Source organism: Gambusia affinis, linkage group LG09, assembly GCF_019740435.1.
Source record: "Gambusia affinis linkage group LG09, SWU_Gaff_1.0, whole genome shotgun sequence".
NCBI classification, from domain to species: domain Eukaryota; kingdom Metazoa; phylum Chordata; class Actinopteri; order Cyprinodontiformes; family Poeciliidae; genus Gambusia; species Gambusia affinis.
In genome coordinates, this window is record NC_057876.1 from 10,250,755 (window position 1) to 10,273,003 (window position 22,249).

Below are 22,249 nucleotides of genomic sequence, written 5' to 3' on the forward strand. Positions count from 1 at the left end.
GTTATGATTGGAGGATTTCCACTCAAGAGCGACAGGTTTGTGCTTACAAACTACATAAATGCGTTCTTAAGTGTTTCACAGACTGACACAAGAAGACATTTGTACATTTGTTTTTTTATTTGACGTCCAGTTTCAGATGCATTGGCAGCATCCATTTGCATAGGTCAGGTGACAAGGTAAGTCATGCCATTTGACAGAGTTATTTCAATTGAATAAGAATATTATCACAATTTCGAGAAAATAGTTGGACGAAAAACATTGCATTTCAAAACGTGACCCAGCCTCCACTTTCCCCAAATTTGTTTTTCTTGAACTTTTTGCACGATGACATGTGATCATTACAATCATTGTTGTGGTTTTGGTAGACTGTCTGAATGGCTCAGTTTAACTACTACTATAAGTGAACAGAAAAAAGAAAAATCAGATTGTCAGAGTCGAAATGAGAAATTCTAAGTTATTTGGGATGAAACGGGTACCTTAAAGTGACACTTTATTATTCAACTTTGAAAAGGTTTCGTAGATGATATAATTATTTTGATTATTGTGGACTGGCCTACGACTCTTTGATGTACACCTGCAACATGACAACAACGACAACAACAGAAGAAAAGAAAATTAAAAAAAGACCTAAAACCTAAACATCCTTTACATTTCTTAACATTGATCATTTATCCTACTTACAGCATGCTTGTGAGATTTTTGCGGTTATCCCGACACTACCCAAAAGCCATTTATTACCCAACATCATTCATATGTAAGAAGGTCATATGTTTTCTAAATATAAGACAATCTGGGCTGATGATCTTAGGAGTATCGTGTTCGGTACACAGGCTGAACTGTAAACATTATTTTCCTCTTCTTGAATAAATACTTGAAACACTTTCCATTCACAACAAGCACACTCAAGGAAAAAATAAAAATAAAAAAAAAAAATAATAATAATAATAATAAAAAACAGAATAAATTTCACAGCTCTGGCGGTTTCACGTGGATGAAGCAGACACGTTCATTTGCAAACTGCTAGTGAGGCTTTAGATCTTCGACTCGAAACATCTATTCTGTGGTACCTCAGTGCACGTTAAGTAAATAAACAATCAAGTATTTCGCATAATCCACAGTACTGAAGATTGGAATAAAAACAGTACAAGGCAGTCCAGTTCTGGATACAAGAGGTGGTCCCAGTTCCTTCCTGAGCTTCCAGTTTAAACTCTAGAAAGACGAGGTGCAAAAATAAGAAGCCGATATGAACAAACACATAAACCACTGTGCTTTTCGTATGCATTCAAAGTCATTAAGCTTTTCTATGTTTTATTGGAACATCAAATGTGTTATTATTGGGATTTTGCCCCAGATATTAAAAGATGCAGTGCACAATTGTGACACATCTGAGCAGTTTATGTTGGGCCAGTCACAAATAACAAAAACAGATTGAAGATTGTTGAAGTTTAGAGGTCTAACAGTTTAATCATAGAAGAGCTCAAGAATTATGACTACTCATTGCAAGACGGTTTTCAAAAAAACGTTACCTGTTTGGCATTTTCTGACCAGCAGATGGAGCCAAAGCGTCATTTCGTCGCAGCACCATATTTGCAGGCTGGAGTCTTTTCACATGAACAATATGCTGATCCTAAATTAATAATAAAAAAAAGATATATGTATATATATATATTCTATTGTGTGTAACAAAAACGAAGTTCTGATGTTTACGCAAACGCGTGCTCAAAACGGACTTACCGCACTCTGCTTGTTGATTGGACAGGGTGGCGGAGGTCTCTTTGGGGGGTCCGGTCGCACCTGTATTTTAGGGTTTTGAGAAGGTAAAGATGGAGGCCCTGGAAATGTTGGGGACATCTGGCTGGGTCTCTGTCCAGTGTCCTGAGCTGCCTTAAAGAGAGGCTGGGTGTGTCCCTGAGGAGATGTTTGCTTCTGAGGATGACGAGCTGCAGGTGGGAAGGGGGCCGCCGGCTTCTTTCTGATGTCTTTGTGCTCGGCAGCGTAGGCAGGGATGGGTGGGGGCTTCACCGCCGGCCGCACGATCGCCTGTCTGGGTCTACCTGGGCACGACGGGCTCGGATGAGGTGTAGACTATCCACGTTAAAGAAAACAATAATGTTCAAGGACTTCTACCAAGACACAACGCATCACACGGTCATATCGCCGTCGTTATGCACATGCATGTTCTTAATTACCAAATCCTGCTTCGCTAGGAAAGTTGGGTTGGCATGGCCAATGACGTGAGAATCAGTCTCCATGGGTTTACCTTCAGCTGCTTCTGGACATCTAGAAAATCAATCAACCACAGCGGCTACAAATACAACATGAAACTCAGAAGGGAACATCACATATCAACACCTGTTGCTGTAAATCTTTGGTATTTATCGTTGTGAAGTTACATACTTTGGCACTGGCAATGGAGGAAAGGCCTTCAGTGGGCCGAGTCTACGTTTGTAGCAAAACCAAAGTCCGAAAGTAGCCAATACCACGAGGAGAACCAGAATAAGCACCAGTGGCAGCAGAATGCCTATTATTGGAGTACAACAAGAAAAAGGAAACAAAAACATGCAGTACAGGACGAAGATTTAATTTACTGGGACTAAAGTTACTCAATATGGCAACACGTGAAACCTCAGCTGGGTTCTGTACCTGGATTCCTGGGAGGTCCGCTGTCCAAACTGCCCCCAGACCCACTCTGGTTGCACCAAGGAGGAGCCCAGCCCGGGTCGCAGTGGCAGTTATGGTTGTTGTTGCACAGCTGGAAAGAGGAAAAACGTGAAACATGAACATGGGAAGCCACTGCCCTGAAAACGTCAGCCTTCATTCCAACCACAGAAAAAGGTGCAAACATTGTAGAATGACGAAATTCCTCCGATTAGATTTGAAGTTGACTGAAGTCGTGCTTAACAGCCAGAACCCCTTATCTTAAAATTGTGAAACAAGTGAGTCACCATTGGCTTGACCGTTGTTTTTTTCAGAGCACATTAGTAGTTCTAGCAGAACTATCACATAAAAAGAGCCTTCAGGAAAACACCTCTAAAACAATCGATGAGGTTTTGTCTTAAAAGGCAAAACAAAGACAGCAAACGGTTTTAAACAAAATAAGCATATGTTGAATGGGTGCACAGCTGCTTGTGGCCGACACATTAAAAAAAAAGAGTGAGTATTTCAACTTTCCCCAAAACATCCTACTATGGAGGGAAAGTCAGGGAAACTTGTGAAAGTAAATCAGACGGATTTCTCCTCACCCACCAATCAGCTGGGATCTTAGTGGTGCTTAACTTCTTTCCTTTATGGGGTTTTTTTCAAACATTATTTAACTTAAACTATGGGAAATGTAAAAGTTACATGTATGAAAATGACTGAGAAGTTGGAATAATTATATATTCCCTTTGAAGCTTTTTAGAGATTTAAACCTAATCAAATTTGACAATAAAAATGCAAATTTAGAAAACTTTTTTAGGGTGTGTATTTTGCCTTCTCTCTAAATTCTCCACTTAGAGATTATAATAGAAAAATGTTCAGTAACCGTTAAACTACTACATTATGGCAACAGTACATAATGCTGGTAACATTTGGGAGAAAAGAAACAAGCTCCCATCCAAGTCCATAAACACGTTCACCTTCGACACTCTTACTTGGTTTTATTAAAGCAGTAGAATATTAGGAAAACAAGAAACTGACCCAAATCTTCCTAATTTCACTATATCATTTCAATGGCACCTCAAAAATTAGACGCTACCAAGTACAGCAGCCAATCAGTACTATTGTGCACGTCAAAAATGCAGTGATAATAGGGATTCCATGGATTTTTCAGCACAACTTTTCATTTTCTGCATCTTTCTAAGTTGGTTTTTAGCATTAGTAGTAGGATTCCTACAGTATCGCGTTGTATTTATTTATTTATTTATTTTCCCCACCAGGGGGTCTTTTGTGGGCTCTAGTGTCCCTTATGACAGTAGGCTGACAGGAAAGGGGGAAGTAGAGGGGGGAAGACATGCGGCAAATGTCGTCAGGTCCGGGAATCGAACCCGCGACGGTCGCGTCGAGGACTCAAGGCCTCCATACGTGGGTCGCGCTATCCCCTACGCCATTGCAGCACGCGCCCATCGCATTGTATTTTAAAAGGGAAATAATTTCAATAATTCTGCTGGCCCCGCTGCCAAGGACGGCTACTTTCCATAATTACAGGCCAGCAACCAAATAAATCCATCATTTCTGCTGCGACACACTGGGACCTACTCCGTGTCCGTGGCACTTGGCATTGCACTCATCCGCTCTCAGGAACGATGCATTGCGGCACTCTCCGTTAAAGCAGATCTGTTAGGGGGAAAAAAATAAAATTAAAAATAGAGTTCTGTGAGGAAGAACATTAGCGAAGTGGCAAACTAAAACGCAATCATCACGCAGCTAATAAAAAAAAGAAAGAAGATTATTAAAAAAAAAAAAAAGAAGAGAAAACACTTCAAAGCCAGAGGATTTCACACTTCATTAGTTCTGGAAATCTCATTTCGCATATTTTCACACGTCTCACAGAGTCATCAGCACACTTGGTTCCCGTCATGACCAGGCCCGGGTCCAGAGTGTCGCCCTGCGGCTCCTCGTCCCCCTGGCCGAGCTTGTACACGTGCGTCCCCAGGCACTTGTACTCAGTCCTCTTGCTGTCCACTTTCACCGTCGTTTCTATGCGGACTGCGTTGTTCTCAATGGGCTTGGCGGCGGAAGCAGAGCACTGGATTTTGCCGCATTTTGCATCCCTGGAGTGCAGCGATAAAGACGTGCATTGGACGAAGGAGAGCCAAAGGAACACTTCCTGAACTTTTCCTGAATCTTCACCTGTCTCTGCAGCTCCTGTATTTTCCTTCTTGGTCTTTGCCGCAGTTGCCGTACATGTCCCCCGCTTTGTTCACTTCTTTAAAACACACGTCAGGGGATGGGCGCGCATCTGTGGTTTGGAAGAAAAAAATAAATAAATCACAATAGCATTACACAACAAACACGCACATATCCCTCTGAGATCAGCGACCACCTGATGAAGACCAGATGGGCTCCCTTCTGCCTCTGATTCGACTCCTTTGATGCATCAAAGACTCTCTAGGAAGACTTTGTTACAACATCAGAGGCTGATAAGAGGGGCATTATTGAAGCAGCTCACTTCACATAAACAGGCCTCAATATTTGGAGGTTTTATAGGATAATACCAAAGAATGAAATAATTGATTAATTATGTAATTAAGTCCAGGAGAGAGATGAACAGCTAATGTAAAGTTAAGAACTGATGGTTTAAAATTTGTTTTAAAATAGGGCAATTTAGATATTAAAATGATTGTTTCCTGAACACAATCCATAATAACCTGACTGCATCTAAAGAAAAATACAGATTGGGTGCTTTTGTCAAAAAATATTTCGCTTGTATTTGAAATGAATGTGAATGGGTAAGATTATCAGAATCTTTATGGGAAATTGGCCTAAACTACTGCTTCGTCACTTTCATCCATAGATTATTCAAGACTCAGAAAAAACTACTTTACTATATGTAAAGTGGCTTTTTAGTAGCTGTAGTAAATACAAAAATATTCCTTAAGAACGTAAAAATATCATAAAATTTAAGTGCGCCGCATTGTGCAGATATTTTCCAACACGGTTTCCATCCATGGAGAGAGACACTTTCTGAGAAGAAACGTTTGAAAAAAGTTTTCAAGGATTGAACAGGATAGCCTCTCTAATGCTAACACTAGCCTGTCCAATAGTAAAGCCAACCTACAGTATCTGTGATTGTGGCCTGCAGAGGAAATGGCCAATCTAGTTTATGACCAGCCTAGGCATGCTAGTTGTTAGCCTCTCCAAAGCTAACACAATTAAGTATTCTCCTACTCACTTGCCAGCACTGGTTGCTTAGTTACCATGCCTACCCATCATTAACCAGACCAGTTGCTGGCTTCAGAATGGATATGGGCTCCTGCAACAAGGAAATAGAAACAGCTGGATCCGAAAAGATCATAAGAAATTATTCTGTCTGACCTATAGGAATGATCAAAGATCCCTTTCTCTGTGTGTTACAAAGTTTCCTATAGGCATTAGGAGGCTGTTCATAATACTATTACAATGGTATGTAAATAAACTTTCTCAAATTGTGAAACATTCAAATTTGCACTGGTTTACTCACCTCGCCCCCAGAGAAACTGACACTGTTGCTCCAGGGTTAGACACATGCCCGTGTAGCAGTAGGCCCGCCCGTGTGCGCAAGACGTACCGTCCGCTAAGTAGAAATTAGCTGGACACGACTCCGACTTTCCGTCGCAGTACTCCGGGAGATCGCACAGCCCAGAGGTGCCACGGCAAAGCTCTCCCGGGCTCTTTATCTTCACAGTGAGACACAGAGGGGAAGATAAGATGATTCAAAGAAAGCCAAACTTTCTTAAAAACAGGAGTGGCCAGTCAAAAAAAACAAACAAAAAAAACAGAGGGTGTTAACATTTATAAAAATAAAAAAAAGTGAAAATTACTTTTCATTCAAGCCTTGCCATAAACAGCCACCTAACCTAACCTGCATACCTTACAGTTATGGCAGCAGACTCCATGGGCACACTCGGCTCCGGCTTTAAGGGTGCAGTTGTTGGCGTTACAACATGGACTGGTGCATTCCTGTTCACAAAGTTTAGCAGCGTAAAATATCAAAAATGCTGAAAGGAAAAGAAAAAGTCTCTGCAGACAGAACCTGTCTGACCTCTTCCTCCCCACAGTCGCATTCCTCTCCGCTCTCCAGGTAACCGTTGCCGCAGCGCCGCCCTCCATACAGCGAGTTGATGTTCGGCAGGTTAAAGAGACATTTGCCTCCTCCAGAGTTCAGGTAACTCTTGAGTTCCTTCAGGTTGCAGGGATTGAACACACGGGGAAACGGAGACCTGCAGAACGGAAGAGACACAAACCACATGCTAGCTACAAAATTAATCGTCTTTCCTATTTTCCTTCTAAATGATAAAGCCTGATTTCACATTATGTTTCATGTTTGTTGTTGTTATACCCGGTGGCAGCGGCCATTATGCAGCCACCGTCTTCTGCCTTGGCCTGGCAGCAGCCATCTCTGTCGTGATTCATGCCAAAGTTGTGGCCCATCTCATGTGCAATGGTGGCGGCGACCCCGACGAACTGTGGCGAGTGATCCTTAGCATTCAAATATGACATAAGGTTAAAAATTAAACGACAAGGACATGTGGTTGCAACTGCAAGCGGAATGTGAGAGTCGTAGGATGAAAATTAGGATTATTGTAGCGTTTTTGTTTCGTTTTGTTTTGTCTCTCGTACCGTGTTCACGCCGCCCGACTGGTATTCAGAGCACATGGTTTTAAGTGGTGCCAAGCCAATAGTGCTGCCCTGGAATGACACCCCCCTACACACAAAAAAACACCATCAGTAACTGGTTTTGCACAAGATATTTACCAACTGGACTGAGAACCTACAAGGAGTTGTCAAACATATTTTCTATAACAAAAACAAACAAATGAACAGGATCTGAAAATGAAGGTCCATCAGGGTCAAAAGGTTCATCCAGGCCAGGTAGGGAAGTCGTGATCCACAGGGTGCACCAATCATTAACCAGAGAACCAGCTGGCTTCATCAAGTGGAAATAAGAGGATTTAATCTTGGTCAAACCATCAAAGCTGGTGAAATGGTTTGCATTACTGTACATTTACTGTAGTTATCCAACTCTGGACTGCCTGTTCTAAGCAGCAATGAAGAGCCGGTCTTTTTTTTTTTTATATCCTGTGAGCTACTTAAGATTTTCATGTAAAAATCATAGACTCTTCCATCTCAGTTTTCTGGGGCATCCCAAAGAAGGAAGAGGCGGTGGTGAAAGAAAAAGTCAGCTTAGCAACAAACAAGACAAGATCGTGCCTGCGGATATTTCCGTAACATCACAGATACGTTTAATCCCTTGATGAATCACTTTTTTTTCTTTGTGGAGCTATTCAGGATATTACTTAATATAATTTCTTGGACCATTTTTACTCTATCATCAACTTTTGGCTGCTTCCGGATCATTTTTAATTTGAATTATTTGAAATAAAACACACACTAAGTGTTCAACAGGTAGCGTACTCTATGGACAAAAATGTACAAAAGTGCAGTTAAAGGAAGCACAGAGATGAAGCTTTTTGGGAAGTGCAAAGCAATTAAGTTCCATATGGCGAGAGACACTGACGTGACGAGCTGAGCGTTGTCGTTGGCGAGGTTTTTCAGCTCCTTCCGTCTCCATGACAGGAACGCCGCCAAGGTGCTGTGCGGGTTGTCGGACACGCCGATCTTGTCCTGGTCGGTCCACACCTCCAGTCCGATTAAAGCCACACGGATGTTCAAAGCCTTGTAGTACTGCGGGGAGTCGATGGGGGGAAAGAGAACAAATAGATGCACTGAATCTAAATCTGACATCTTGCGTGTTTAATAACGTTTCAAACGAGATGCTACCTTGTCAACCAAGTTGGCTGCTCCCAGCAGCTTCTGTTTTGTCTTGTCCAAACTCCTATCATGTCTCTCGAACTGCAACACAACATGAACCACAATAAACACATAAGTGACGCATGTGCTGCTTTTCTGATTAAATCTATCTTTGTTATTAAAAGGGAATTTTTCAGATGTGTCTAAAAAAAAAAAAGAAAATAGTCGGTGCAATGTGTTAATTAGTTCACTTTTATCAACTAAAAATTTAATAGTAACCATGTAAGATGGAAATTTATATATAATCTAAGTTTGATCATGTATTGATATATTAATAAACACGTGTGAATTGCACATACACCTCTCCAACTCCTATGTGACCATATGTGGACATTTCCCAACCTATTTCCTTACCTCAGCTCTGTCTGCAACCAACAGAAGCTCCACATATTTCATGTTCTGCATCAACTCCCTTTTCTCCTGCATATAAAGACGGTTTAATGAGTTAACAGTGTCATGCATTACCCTCCAGTAGCATGCACACCCCCTTGAACATTTTACTTGCATTTTGTCACATCGGAACCACAAACGTCCATGACAGCGTAACACAAACTTGAGCTAAAATGATCATGAGGAAAAGGTTTTATCTCTAGAGCTGGCAGCACAAGTGCAGAAGAACTTACGTCAGTGTCCCTCTTTGCTTTGTCTGCATTCCTATGAGTCAGCTACGTTTTGTTGGGATATCTCATAATATTCTCAGTAAAATACGTTAAATTTTGTTGTTGGGACATAACAAAATCTGAACAAGTTTAAGGGTTAGGAATATTTATGAGAGCCACTTTAAAATTTGGGTTCTCATCAAGATGGCAACCCACCCTCCCAATCCGTGGTGACACCGTTCCTCGGATGAAGTCATTAAGCCCGCCCCGATGCGCCTCGTCGCCATAGTGATGTGTGCAGCTCCCCTCGGGCAGACGGAGACTCTCCGCTCTGAACACAGCATGCTGCTGGGCGTCGGTGGAATCAGGAAGAGGCTCTACTAGGTAGCTCACGCTTTCGTTCAGAGAAATCAGTCCCCTGAGGAAACGACACATTAAGTCATCCGTCGTCACGGAAGTCAGTTCACATCATTGATATCGATGATTACCAGTAAGGAAACAGAGCCAGTAATAAACCCATTTCTTTCTACTGTTCTACATTTTCACAAGTAACATGTTTTCAGCTGAAACAGGAAAAAAAAATAATTATCCAGTAGATTTAATTTTGGTTTCTGTCACTTTGACAACTTTACGTGTTGGCAGGACAGAAAACCGCATGCCTCCTGCTGTTGACAAATAAAGATCAGCTGGGACAGACGCAGCCAAAGCTCAATCCTCTCGGCTTCTTCGCATAAGCAGACGCACACAACAGCAGGGCAGCGCAGCTGCAGAGAACATCTGCTGAAGTCGGGCGCCCACACGTCGGCGTCCCGCTTTTGATTTGTTCGCATTCCTCAAAAGGATCGACATGAAGATGTGCTCCTTCACTCTCCCTCCAGATGTACAGCCTCGCATAAACACTTGATTTGTGGCAGGGTTCCCCCTCTGCTGTGAGGGCCTCCAGCGGGAAACATCAGCAGCTCTGAAGCCGCAGGAGGAGGAAAAAAAAAACACAATAAAAAAAAGCGGGTCTCCACGCTAAGCTGTACTCGATGAACCGATTTTAGAGCCAATAACCTACTGACTCAATGGACTGCATGAGAGATTAGACACACTGCGTACTGTTACGCATTTGACCCCAGCATTATCACAGTACAAAAGTTTGCACAGTCTTTTTTTTTTTTTTTTTGCAAAAGAATTATTGAATTCACAGGCAAGCTTCTCAGAAATGTCCCCTCTTGCATACCAAATATGTTTATATTGATTTATAAATTGAGTTTTTGTTCTCAACGTTAGACATTTGTCATTATCTATGTACGGGGGTCCTACATGTTTTTCATTCAGAATCACCATACTTGTCAAGACTCTTTTTTTTTTTTTCCCACAGCGGTTTTTATAGTTTGTGGAAATTTAAATACAGAGAAATAAATAAGTTTGAACTATTTTATTACTAGTTATATTTTTAAGTTTCCACAGACACAAATTACTGAAATAGGCTCCCAGTTTTCAGAGAATGGCGTAGCGCCACTTCACAGCGTTTGTTTGGCCTCTGGATTAGACCAGCTCCATTTCAAAACCTGCAACTCTTGCACTTGAGAAATAAGGACTGGGGTATCTGTTCAGTGATCACTATTTTAACCAGACTCCATTTAAAGACTACAGGTTAATTTCAAACTGAGTTTACTGATTTCAAAAAGCAGTAAAATGGCCATTTTACAGTTTTTAATGATTACTCAGTCTGATCGTTGGACAAAAAAAAAAAACAGGTGGATTTTCACAGCGGGGCTGCACAGTGGCGCAGTTGGTAGAGCTGCTGCCTTGCAGCAAGAAGGTCCTGGGTTCGATTCCCGGCCCGGGGTCTTTCTGCATGGAGTTTGCATGTTCTCCCTGTGCATGGTGGGTTCTCTCCGGGTTCTCCGGCTTCCTCCCACAGTCCAAAAACATGACTGTCAGGTTAATTGGTTTCTCTAAATTCTCCCTAGGTGTGAGTGTGTGTGTGTGTGAATGGTTGTTTGTCTTGTATGTCTCTGTGTTGCCCTGCGACAGACTGGCGACCTGTCCAGGATGAACCCTGCCTCTCGTCCGGGACGCAGCTGGAGATTGGAACCAGCAACCCTCCCAACCCCATTAGGGACGAAGGGTGAACAGAAAATGGATGGATGGATGGATTTTTACAGCACTGTGGGAATAGCTTTAACATTCGATTCTGTCAACTCTTATTATAATACTTGTAAAAAAAATTAGGTGAACATTCAAAAGTATACCTGCTAAATTCAGACAAGCCAGAGTCTGCTTGTGCTTTCGATTGCCTTCATTTAAAGTGCGTTATGCAGGTACTTAGGGTGAATCCTCGTAACCAGGAAGCAAAAAAACAGAAGAAAATAAATGATAAGAAAATAATCTCTGTTTTATGACCAAGTGATACAACAAAATAAATAAAAAAGCTCCCGTTTGCTAGATTTAATGGATATGTCTGCTCCTTCGTCAAAGATGTAATGCCCCGCCTTTGAGAGTGAATCTATATATTTACTGCAGTCTGCTTTGCGAATTCAATGCACAAGTAAAGCACATAGCAGGAGCAAGACATCTGTAAACGTTCTGTGAATAAAGTTAGTTTTCTTTACCTGATTCCTGTACAAGTGCTGACAGCAACACTGGAACCTTCAATGCCCAGAACCTCACCATGGTAGAAACAGTTTTCCTGAAAAACAAACTCTCGTTTCAACCCTCAGCTTTTTGTTTGCCGTTTTCAATGCAATGTTCTCGTATTTTCAGAAAAAAAAACACTCTTGCATTTAACACCGATGCTGATTTTCATTTGATTTGCTCAAGTTCACGTTGAATCTTCCTCTTTTCTTTTTCTCCCAGAAATGCGCTGTAACGTTTTTTTCCTGTGTGATTTAGGAGCATAAAACTGTTTCTTTAGACTCACGGTGCTGGCAGGAGAAGCGGAGCGGCGAGCTCCATCGGGGCTGTACCAGATTTCCTGATACCCAGGGGCCAGCAGCTGTCTGGAGGCAGTCAACACAAAGAGGACGTAAACATTCGGGACACAGAGCAGCAAAACATATAGAGGGTGAACGTGAACCGGGGGCGATAATTAATAAGCAACAGCTGAAGGAACAAAGATAACAAAAGAGAACATTGTATCTCAAGCGGTCAGCAGCTCGTGAACTATTCATTCTGGGAGATAACCTCACTGAACCAAAGTGCTTTAAAGATTTTCTTAAGTAAATCCGAGATAGTAAAGCATAAAAAAAGATGTCATAAGTGTTTAAATAAATATATACATGTTTTCCTGGAATCCTTCACCTCCTCCCGTGATTGTACAACTCGATGGTAAAAATGCATTTTGTGGACGGAGTTAGCTCCCCGTGCTCCAGATTTATTTTTTCTACAATAATAACATTTCTCATTTACTAAACAAGTCTGACTCCACCGCAGAGGCTGATAAATCAGTGGAAGTTGGATGCATGTCTGGACACTGAAAAAACATTGCTTTGGGTAAAGCCTCACATTTGTCTTATCCTCCATCTCTGTGTGTGTGTGTGTGTGTGTGTGTGGGCGTGTGCATGCATGCGTGTGCTTGGACTCAGACCAGCGTTGATGCTTCTTTTCCTGTAGTGCTCCTTCCAACTGTGTCTCAATCCATCCTTCCTGTTTTCATTCATAAACTGTTTCTGCCCTACAGATGGTTTTCTTTTGCTCTGCCTCTCCAAGTGTATTTTTCTTCCCTAAGATTGAACTTAGGATCCTTTAATCAGCAGTGCAGCAAATTGAGATTAGAGTGAAAGATGCATTTACCAAATCAAGCAACAGCTGTGACTCAGACCAATTTGTCTGAAATGCATTAGATATTATACAGTTTTATTTTTTTATATTCATTATCTGTTTCATGCTGCAGCACAAAAGCTGGAAGACAATATTGATGTTTTAAACACTGGGTGAGGTTAGACTAATGAATAAAACAACTGAATTTGGAAATGAATTGTCCTCACACTAACACGAACCAAATGTTAGCTAGCATTCTGAGCTTTAGCGTTGCTAAAAGCTAAGCAACTATAGGTCTCACTGAAGTTGTAATTCAATTGAAATACGGGGCTTTTTTAAAATTCAAGCTTTATGCTAAGCTCATAGCTGCACTGATAACCTGTTTGTATCTACTTATTGTTAGAGAATGTGTAGCTACAGTGTACGAATTCACAAAAGGCTAATAAATTCAGCCGAATTAGCATTAGCATGGCATTGCTATGAAAACTCAGGCTGCTTGTCATAACTGGTCATTTGAACCAATCTATTGTACAAGTGCTCTTTGTTTACTGCACCATTTGAGGAAGGTTTAATTCCATTTGAAATTCAGACTCTACATCAATAACTCACTTCTGAATGAGGGAATAACTGCTAAAACATTTCCTGATTGAGTTCTATCTCCAAACTAACCTCAATCTCCAATACGGCTTCTACATAAGATGTAGTGATGATGATGCATTGGTAAACATTTGTATTTCATAGGGTAAACTATGTATTCACTTCAGCACAACGTCTTTTAGGGACTGTGGTGTTATAGTGTTTGAATGTGTAAAAGGATAAGGAGTACCTTTCTATCAACTGGTGCTGCTAATAGAGAAGTAACTGTGCTAAGGAACTGTGCTCAGAACATTAGCACAGTGTTTGTCAACTCAGAACGCAATGTCTGATGGTTTAGCATGGAAATTTCTAGTGAAATCCAAACCCCACTTAAAAATGGCAGACCACTTTATTAGCTAATTCAGACATCTTTAATCTGTGTCCACCAGTTTCCAGTCATGTATATTGGCCAAGTTAGCACACTGCTTGCTTTACATACAATGCATGTCATACAAATTGCATCTCCTAAGGATGCAAGTGAGCACATCTCCCAAAGTATCTGTTTCTCTAAAGCGTGATTAGGACAAATGAAGGGAAGTCTTTTCTGTCCCCCGACAGACGCCCTGAGGGAGGCAAGCCACTTGAAACAATGACAGCCTGTTGATGCAATCTGCAACAAAGCAAGTCACAGACAGAAACAACTACTTCATCATCCACTAAGAAAGAGGAGGCTCTATAATTACATACATGTCCCACACAAAGGACTTAAAGCTGATCAGTCAGTGGGTATGTGTCATCGCAAACAGGGCAACCCCCTCAGCGTTTGGATTTGACCTCCTGACCTCATCTGGCCTTCCTTTAGCTTCGCAGCCTCTCAAACAGAATGTGAAGGAGTGCTGATCTTGGGTTATCTTTAAGACTCTGCGGTTTTCAGAGACCAAATGAACAACAAACTCAACTTCACCCTGCTGCTGCTTCACAGCTCTTCTACATGAAGGGCAATTATGTCGTCTGAAAAAGAAGCAAATGACTCCGTCTCCATTCTTCCTTCTGTTCACACACCAATCAGCAGCTCTGCGCCTGAGCAAAACCACTCTGACATACCAATCCTTGGGGATAACCGTTTGTGTACACTAGCAGACTGATGGCTATATAACCTGCCCCAGCATGACATGTAGTCAAAACAAACCATCTACGAAATTATACAACTAGCCTCTACCGCTAGCAACACATTTGTTTCACTCTGGTGCAGCTCCTGTCGGCTCTCAACGGTGTTTGGCACAATTTACAAAACAATGTCCAGTATATGCGTTCTCCAATCAAAACAGCACATATCATATTCCGTTATCTTTATGGTCATTTACATACCAGAATGCAAACGTTGGCATGCTCATTCTTATTAATAGGAGAAGTACCATAGATTAATTCATTTAACCGGCATACCGTAGGTAAACGTGCCACACTAAACCACAGAGGACGCGATCAAAGCAGTTTCATTTCGTCTCAGTATTTCCTGACACATGGGAGGTGTCAACTGGTGATCAAAAACTGGAATAAACAGCGGTGACACACCTGCGTGACAGAAACTATTTTCCTTTTCAACAACCATGTACGCTCCAAAAGCACAATATCAATTTTACTAATTTTACATAGCAATGTTCATAAACGTATCAAACATTAAAGATTCAAAACACTGCCAGGTGAGTTTTGAAATATAATTTTGGATTTGCAAAGATAAGCTCATTTAACCAAAACAGAAAACCAAAAAAGACAAAATGTTGCCACAGTAATGGCAACAGTATGCTGTGGGGATTCTTGTCTTGCAGAAAAAGTGAAGTGCCTATTGTTGATTGGAGCTTCCAGCAGGGATCCTAAACATAGAGAAAGAGCTACAAAACAAGGAGTTTGATCAAAGTACATTCATGTGGTTACAAATTGATGTTAACACATGAAATCCTCCATGGATTAAGTAGAAATCCTGGCTTGTAGATTAGATTTATGTGTAATACAACAAAAAATAAAGACAGATAATTGTCCTTTCACTTAGGATCTATGCACTTCTCTGTACTGATTTAGCACATAAAATCCCACAAAATCAGACAGAATTTGCAATATGATAAATTTGCAAGGGATGAAACACTGAAGGGAGGAAAAGCACAGCTAAGCATGGCCAGGCGCCGCGAACCTCATTCCAGTGCCAAGTTTGAGCCAATCAGCCTAAAACGTATCCCATTGACTTTAGAAAAACTTAAAGCCTTTAGCTTATTTGCATTCCAGTAAATACCATGAGGGCTTTCAAAGTGAGACTGTAAAAGTTCTATGTGCCGGCCAACGACGTCTGGATGCCTTCCAGCTCTTGGACAGATGCTGTGATTTAGCACAGCAGTGTAGCTGGAATCGGGGCTGTCCAGCAAATGAAGCTGAAACAAAGAGCTGGTTCAACGTTGGCAGGAGAAAGACAGAGTGGGGGAGTAATGCTAATGTACTTTGGAGATAGTGACGGGTGGGGACAGGGTTGGGGAGCAAAGTGGGGGTGGAGGGGTAATGCAACAGGGTCAGAGGGTTGCATTCTCTCATAGTATCAGATGACATCACTGCACGGAGGTAAGGGGTCAGGAGAAAGATGGCTGATGCAGAGCTAAAGAAAAAATACATTTCTGCAAAGGATTCTGGAGAGGGCGGATGATGTTTTGGGTCGACACAAAAAAAAGATGATATTACACGTCAGCTTTCACCACTCCATCGGAGCTGCCGTCTTTGCGTTCTCTCGTGGTGCTGAGTCTGTGAAAGTTAGCTTGTGGATGTCATCTGTCTGCGTGTGGCCGCCGACTCCCTAAGCCTCGCTGCCGGGCTCGTTTATTTACACTGGAGCCCCGGGGAGCGTCAGGCGAGGTGAGAAAACTCCAGTTTCCGAGCTGGTCAGTGGAGGACATGACAAGATAAGGGCGAACTAAAGGAAAAGAGCAAAGAGGAGAGACAATGGCTGCGTTTCCTAAGGGAGTGCTACATTCGGGTTCGTGCACTTAATGATGTGCAGGAAGGGCACTAAGCTGAAGAATAGAGAAAGTCAGGCAGAGGAGGAAGAGGTAGTATCCACACGGGTCCTGTCTGAACCAGAGAGGTATAACTCACACCCAAACCGACCCCAACTGTCACAACTTTTCCTCTCAGCTTGTCCTTGCTCAACCCTTTCCTCCGGTCCATGACACGCCCTTTCACACCGCTTCCTCTCCATCTCGCTGCGTAGTTGCATTACCTTTCGTGCACTCTGAGTCAGCCTGCTCTCACTGATCCACGCCTTGCTCTTAACCGAATCAGCCCAGCGCAAGTGCGCTGTGGCCTTTCATTTAGATAAAAGCTCAGGCAGACACACGCGCGCGCACACACACTGAAGAATGACTGGGAAGGACAGAAATGGATTAGGTTTGGACTCCGGCCACAAAGAAAACCAATGCCGACAAACACTAATGTCTTCTGTTTTCTTTTCACGTTTTGTTGCTGCGATTGGCTAAAGAAAGGATGAGGTAAAGCCGGGAGAAAAGGAGGACAGCTGGAGAAAGACGGCCCTGGAGCGTCACAAGAGACAAATAAAAAGGATGACATCGAGATCATTTCACAGCTGCTTTAAGTTTCCCATTTATCTGCTGACCTTGTAACACAGTTTTGGGTGCAGAGAGGATGCAGAGACGCAGCCAGGATACTACCATGGCATGTATTTACTGGCAGCGTTTCATCTGGCTGCTCCTGAAAAATCATTAATCTCTCCCCGGCCCCCGACACAAACTGCAGTCTTCCCCGGCCAAGCTTTTAGTTTCACAGCCATTTGTGTCTCAGCATTGGAAACGAATCAAAAGTACTTTGGGAGTCTTTATTGGGAAACAAAGGGGCGAAACAATGATTTACGATGGGGGGAACATAATACTGGTGCTAAAATTAAAGGGTGAAAAACAAAAAAACAGGCTCTATCCAGAAAGTGTCAGAATTGTTCTGTAGGAACACGAACAAAAAGTATTGTAGCACTCAATGCATTCAGGCATATAGATGTGGTGAGGCTGATTTGCTGGGGTTCTAGCAAAGCACCAGAACGGGGACAGAAGAGGATTCAAGTGAGTTTTGTTGTCGGTGGGAGATGGGAGGATCTGAGTATTTCAGAAATACCGTGTTGACGTCAAAGGTCAAAGAAGGATGCGAAAACTAGTTTGAAATGACACAAAGGAAAGAATTTTTGGTTTCAAAGCAAGTATATATTGTCAATTACGGTTTTAAAAAAATCCCTGAAATTGTTGGAGCACAATATTTTAGTAAACGGCGGTATCAGCGTTGGTTTTCTTCACCTCAAGAGCCTTTTGTCCAACAGCAAAGATTAGTCAGATATGAATGATAAATATTTATTTAAAGACTAAATATCATGATATATTAGAGCGAGGATATCCAACATGGATGAGCCATGACGGGGCAAACTGATGACAGTGCCCCCCCCCCCCAAAAAAAAACAAGGTCTATTTTCTGGAAGCAAGTTTTGTCGAAGGATTGAGGAATTATTCAAACCAACTATAGATGATAACACTTAACGATAACTATTAATGCTGCTGGAGTATTTCAGCTTTCTTTCTACATCACTAAATGTATAGCATAAACTTAAAAGGAATTTCAAGTTCCCACTATGGTGAAACTCAGCAACCTGGAATCAGCAAAAAGCGCTTTTAAATCCCTGGGAAAGGTGCCTGTTTAATGGGTCTTCAAGCGACACTTCTCAGACAACATTTTTCTCGACTTCCTCCTGTTCTCTGAATAAATACTTGCTTAATAAACTTTGTTAAGTCAAATTTGAGCTACAGATTTTGCTGTTACAGAGATGGAGACAATAAGCTCCAAACCCAAACATAATTAAAAAGGTAAAGTTGTAAAAATGATGACTTCTGGTGCTTAACAGCATGGGCTGGAAAGCTGCGCTGTGAGAGTGCACCAAATCTAAATCTGCGTGCCAGGCAGATGGGCTGCAAGACACCATAAAACTCTCGAGGATCCAATTAAGTGTTAGAAGTTATGATGAGCATAAATTTTGTTAAGTATGTTCGCGTAATGACGCAAATGCAGTCTCTAAGTGAAGTGCAGCATTCAAGCTCTTACAAACACTCAAAAATATGACAGGACAAAACCTAACTGTATATCTTTCCTTTTCCCAAGTAAAACTACAGCAGAAGTGAAATGTTCAGACCTTTTTCTGACCCAGAACAGAGAAAAATTGCTCAAAATTGATTTCAAAATGCTGTTTTCTCTTTGCGAGTAAAAGGTTGGATTTCCTCTTTCTTGGAACATCTTGTAATCATTTCTTGAGTCCACTAACACCTCCTCCATCCTGTTCTGAGAAACAGACTGTACAAGTTTTATCTAATCTATGTCAAAACCTCACACCCGTCACTTCATCAGTCATCGTTCTCGCTCTATTTTCTGACCACACATGGTCGGACAGGTTGTGATTGATGAAAATCCCTTCTCCCATTGGGAGGTCGGGGGGGGCTAACAGTGTGACCACCTGCCGGGCCGACGTAGCGGAGGAGAAAATCCCTCGGGGTGGGTGGGTAGATTAGGAACGTTCATCCAGACTCACTGGAGACGCAGCTCTGTGAGAATCCAAATGAGGAATACACTTGAGGGCAAAAGCCGACTCCGTGGCTGACCGTTCAGAAAGGCTCTGCTGCCCACTTGTCTGCTGGCTCAAATCCAAGTGATAAAACCTCAGCTGGTCTACCGTAAAACGCAGACCGAACCTGCAAACTTTCTATTAAAAAGCGGTAAGACACTCGGCTCTCGTTCTGCCGTCGTCTCATTGTTAGCGGACAGGAACCTCTACATCAGATTGCAGGATGTTCGCTGGAGAGGCACAGTCTCACTTCCTGTTAGCTCAAGGCGGACGGATCGGGTGTCCGTCCACCACGACCCCCACCTCTCGTCATCACCCACCGGGGGGCACTGACCTTGCGAATGCGTCCATGTCACAGCTAACATCTGGTCAAACAAACAAGGGCAAGCAGGTCGGCTGGCTGATGACTGAGATGCCATAATCCTATGGTTCTCAAGCACCACTGGTGGTACTTGGGTTGTCATTAGTGGATATCTGAGAGAAAATATCACTCAGCATTTTTACAAAATAAATGTGGAGCAAATTAGCTGTAGGGGTAATAAATCAAAGATGCAACAGAAGACTGATCTGTTGAAAGGCTACAACCGAGATGAAGACGCAGTGAAAAAAAATGCCCCCGACTCCATTCCTTTTGCCTTGGATCAAATAACATCGTCGAACCCGACTTATTTGTCCCGAGTAAAGAAAAGCTTCCCCACCGCATGATGTTGCCACCACAAATGTAGTCCAAAACGTTTGATTTAAATAATCTGACCAGCCGACTATGTGGCTTGTGGCAAACTGTAAAAGGACTTTTTATGGCTTTCATTCACCAGTGAGTTTCTTCTTGCCACTCTTTGGGGAGTGCGCTACAGCTCCCTCCTGAGCTCTGCGTTTCTGCACGTCCTCCAAGCAGCCAATTGTACTCTTCCCATTTTAAGATGACCGAATGGATGAATTATAGTGCTCTGTAAGATGTTCATCCTTCTCCACAACCTTCTCCCTGACCTGTCTGCTGTGTTTCTTGGTGTTTATGTTTGTTCACTAAGGTTCTCTAGCCAGAGGTCTTTCACTGAACACATTTTTATTGAGATTAAATTATTCATGTTTGGACTGTATTAAACTAATTTGATGGAAGTAATTTGTTGCAGACTGGATTTTACTTATGGGCATTCGAGTAAACAGGGCTGCCACACTTTTAAGACTACTGCTTGTCAAGGTCTCCTCCAGTGCATTGTAAGCCTGGCGGGCCACCAGGCTTTACTTGTGCCCCCACCAGGCTAAGCATTGTTAATTTTTAGTCTTTTAAAAATATTTGCATTTTTTAAGACTTGATAGTTGTTCTTCAGGTGTTAATCTTCCAGTCTTTCAATAACACATAATTATTTAAGTGATATTTTCATATTTCCTGCCAACTTGAAACATTTTTTAACTCAAAAACACGACGGGCCGCTGAATGAATGACTGCCCTATCGCCCAACCACTTAGCAAGTTTTCTGGGGTGAAACTGGTTTGTAAAATAAATTTGCACATCATCTAACACCAAAAAATATCAGTAAAATATACCAAAGTTTATGTCTCTAATATATACATAAAAAAAAGATGCTGTGGCTTCCTGAAGGTACACTCACTCGTTTTTTTCCAGGTGTATCTTGAGCTGCTGGCCCTCGGCTGAGATCAGAACCTGGACCTCTGCCGGATGCTGGAAAACATGAAACAGATGGGATTCAGCCATAGCAACGCACTGAGGGGTTGGACCTCAGTGCGTTGAGAACAAATCTCAGCTGTTTTGACAATTGGGTAATTATCCAACATTTCTTACACACTCATACATACACACACACACACACCTCTTTGTTGGCAGATCTGATGTGTCTACGAGGATGCAGCCACACAGGAGAGGTAACCTCATAACTCTGGATATGTTCGAGGACGCCTTTGAATCTGTTCTGATTGTTTTCTCCTGCAGGGGAATAATAAAGAATTGGGGATAAACAGGACCAAGCTGCATTCTCGTCTATTTGATTAAAAATAATCTCCAACAAATGCGTATTTTGACATCCTGAAGAGGGAAAAAAAAATGCACTGGAAAAGAATCCCCAACGTGCACAAACAAAAGCCCCCCAGAACAAAACCTCCTCACCCTCACAAACGGCGTCTCCAGAGCCAGCGGCAGAGACTCGGTGCAGAAAAACTGTGAGGCAGAGACACAGAGAGACCCGCACGGAACCGACAGGAGGGGGACGCATTCTACTGATGAAACTACCGAGCCCACCGAGACAGAACCGACCAGAGAGCAGCCTGGTGTTTCACATGAGATGGAGAAAGCGTCGCCAGTTAGACATCGCGATAAGCCGCCGCCGCTGCGCGCAGTGTGAACGGGATGCTTGGAGAGCAGCAGAGCAGAGAGAGAACATCTCTGTCATTTCCAACCCCTCCCCTCGCACCACGCACTGACATTGATCTGTCGAAAGGCAAACCCAGGATGTGATGAAAGGATGTTCCAGCGAGCAATACTGTGACAGAAACAGGCACGTAAAGGTACGGCGGAAAATGTCCACTGTGGGCGTGAAGCGGGCTGAAAATAAAACGAATTACCACAGTTGTCGATATTTTTATTTATTTATTTGAAATATTGAAACGTTGTGGTTAATTATTAGCATTTCAAAGGCCGCATTTGGATTCGCATTTCTTTGAAAAGCTAAGCCGGCCAGAGGCACAAGCGAACTATGGTTGCGTTCACACAGCAGGTCCTGATGTTCACTTCTGATTTTTAGTTTTTCAGGAATCCTTTTCGTTTGTTTGTTTTTGCGTGGTCAGTCATATAACTAATTAGAGTTTAGATTTACATCCCCAAGCCCGACCCAAAATTATTTCAGTGATGTGGAACTGGGCCTCTGTTATGTGAAATAAGCCTAAAATCTGTACCACACGGAGAAAACTAAACAAAAATGTACGATGTAAAGTTGCTTTAATCTACTTATTACAGTCTAAATAGAGGAGTATCCTGTTGCCTAACAAGTGCAACATGCTACAAAACTAAAAGTGTAAATTAATAAGATAAAGAAAAGCATTGAAATTTTAATCTGAGGTGAACACAATATTGTGGAAATATCTGAATCACTACATCATTATTGTTTTGAAGAGATCTCATCATACGAATTGAAAAAGTCAAAAGAATCTTAAGTAGTTGTAACACAATAAAAAAAAA

General features: G+C 42.2%; 1 protein-coding gene across 2 annotated transcripts; it reads right to left on the reverse strand.

Moving 5' to 3' along the window:
- Positions 1–104: 104 nt before the first annotated feature.
- On the reverse strand, positions 105–22,234 carry adam19b (ADAM metallopeptidase domain 19b). Of its 2 annotated transcripts, XM_044127967.1 has the most exons (23): positions 21,182–22,234; positions 20,889–21,001; positions 20,670–20,740; positions 12,001–12,079; positions 11,693–11,769; positions 9,306–9,507; positions 8,845–8,910; positions 8,461–8,532; positions 8,198–8,364; positions 7,300–7,384; positions 7,019–7,158; positions 6,722–6,899; positions 6,550–6,639; positions 6,161–6,356; positions 4,831–4,939; positions 4,529–4,751; positions 4,237–4,314; positions 2,644–2,752; positions 2,398–2,521; positions 2,190–2,280; positions 1,735–2,085; positions 1,527–1,627; positions 105–1,209 (listed from the first exon to the last, which is right to left on the reverse strand). In XM_044127967.1, exons 1-23 carry the CDS (start codon positions 21,285–21,287, stop codon positions 1,203–1,205), a joined length of 2,835 nt encoding a protein of 944 aa, XP_043983902.1. In that variant the 5' UTR covers positions 21,288–22,234; the 3' UTR covers positions 105–1,202. The 2 variants fall into 2 exon arrangements, with proteins under 2 accessions (XP_043983902.1, XP_043983903.1); XM_044127968.1 differs by lacking the exon at positions 105–1,209 and having other exon boundaries at positions 1,523–1,627.
- Between the last annotated feature and the right edge of the window lie 15 nt (positions 22,235–22,249).

What these genes read in the sequence shown, in the direction of transcription:
- adam19b (XM_044127967.1), bottom strand. Translation starts at nt 21,287, where the DNA reads ATGCGTCCCCCTCCTGTCGGTTCCGTGCGGGTCTCTCTGTGTCTCTGC. An exon ending in TGGAGACGCCGTTTGTGAGG is followed by an intron (nt 21,002 to 21,181) that starts GTGAGGAGGTTT and finishes ATTCCCCTGCAG; the next exon opens with GAGAAAACAATCAGAACAGA. An exon ending in CAGCCAACTTGGTTGACAAG is followed by an intron (nt 8,365 to 8,460) that starts GTAGCATCTCGT and finishes GACTCCCCGCAG; the next exon opens with TACTACAAGGCTTTGAACAT.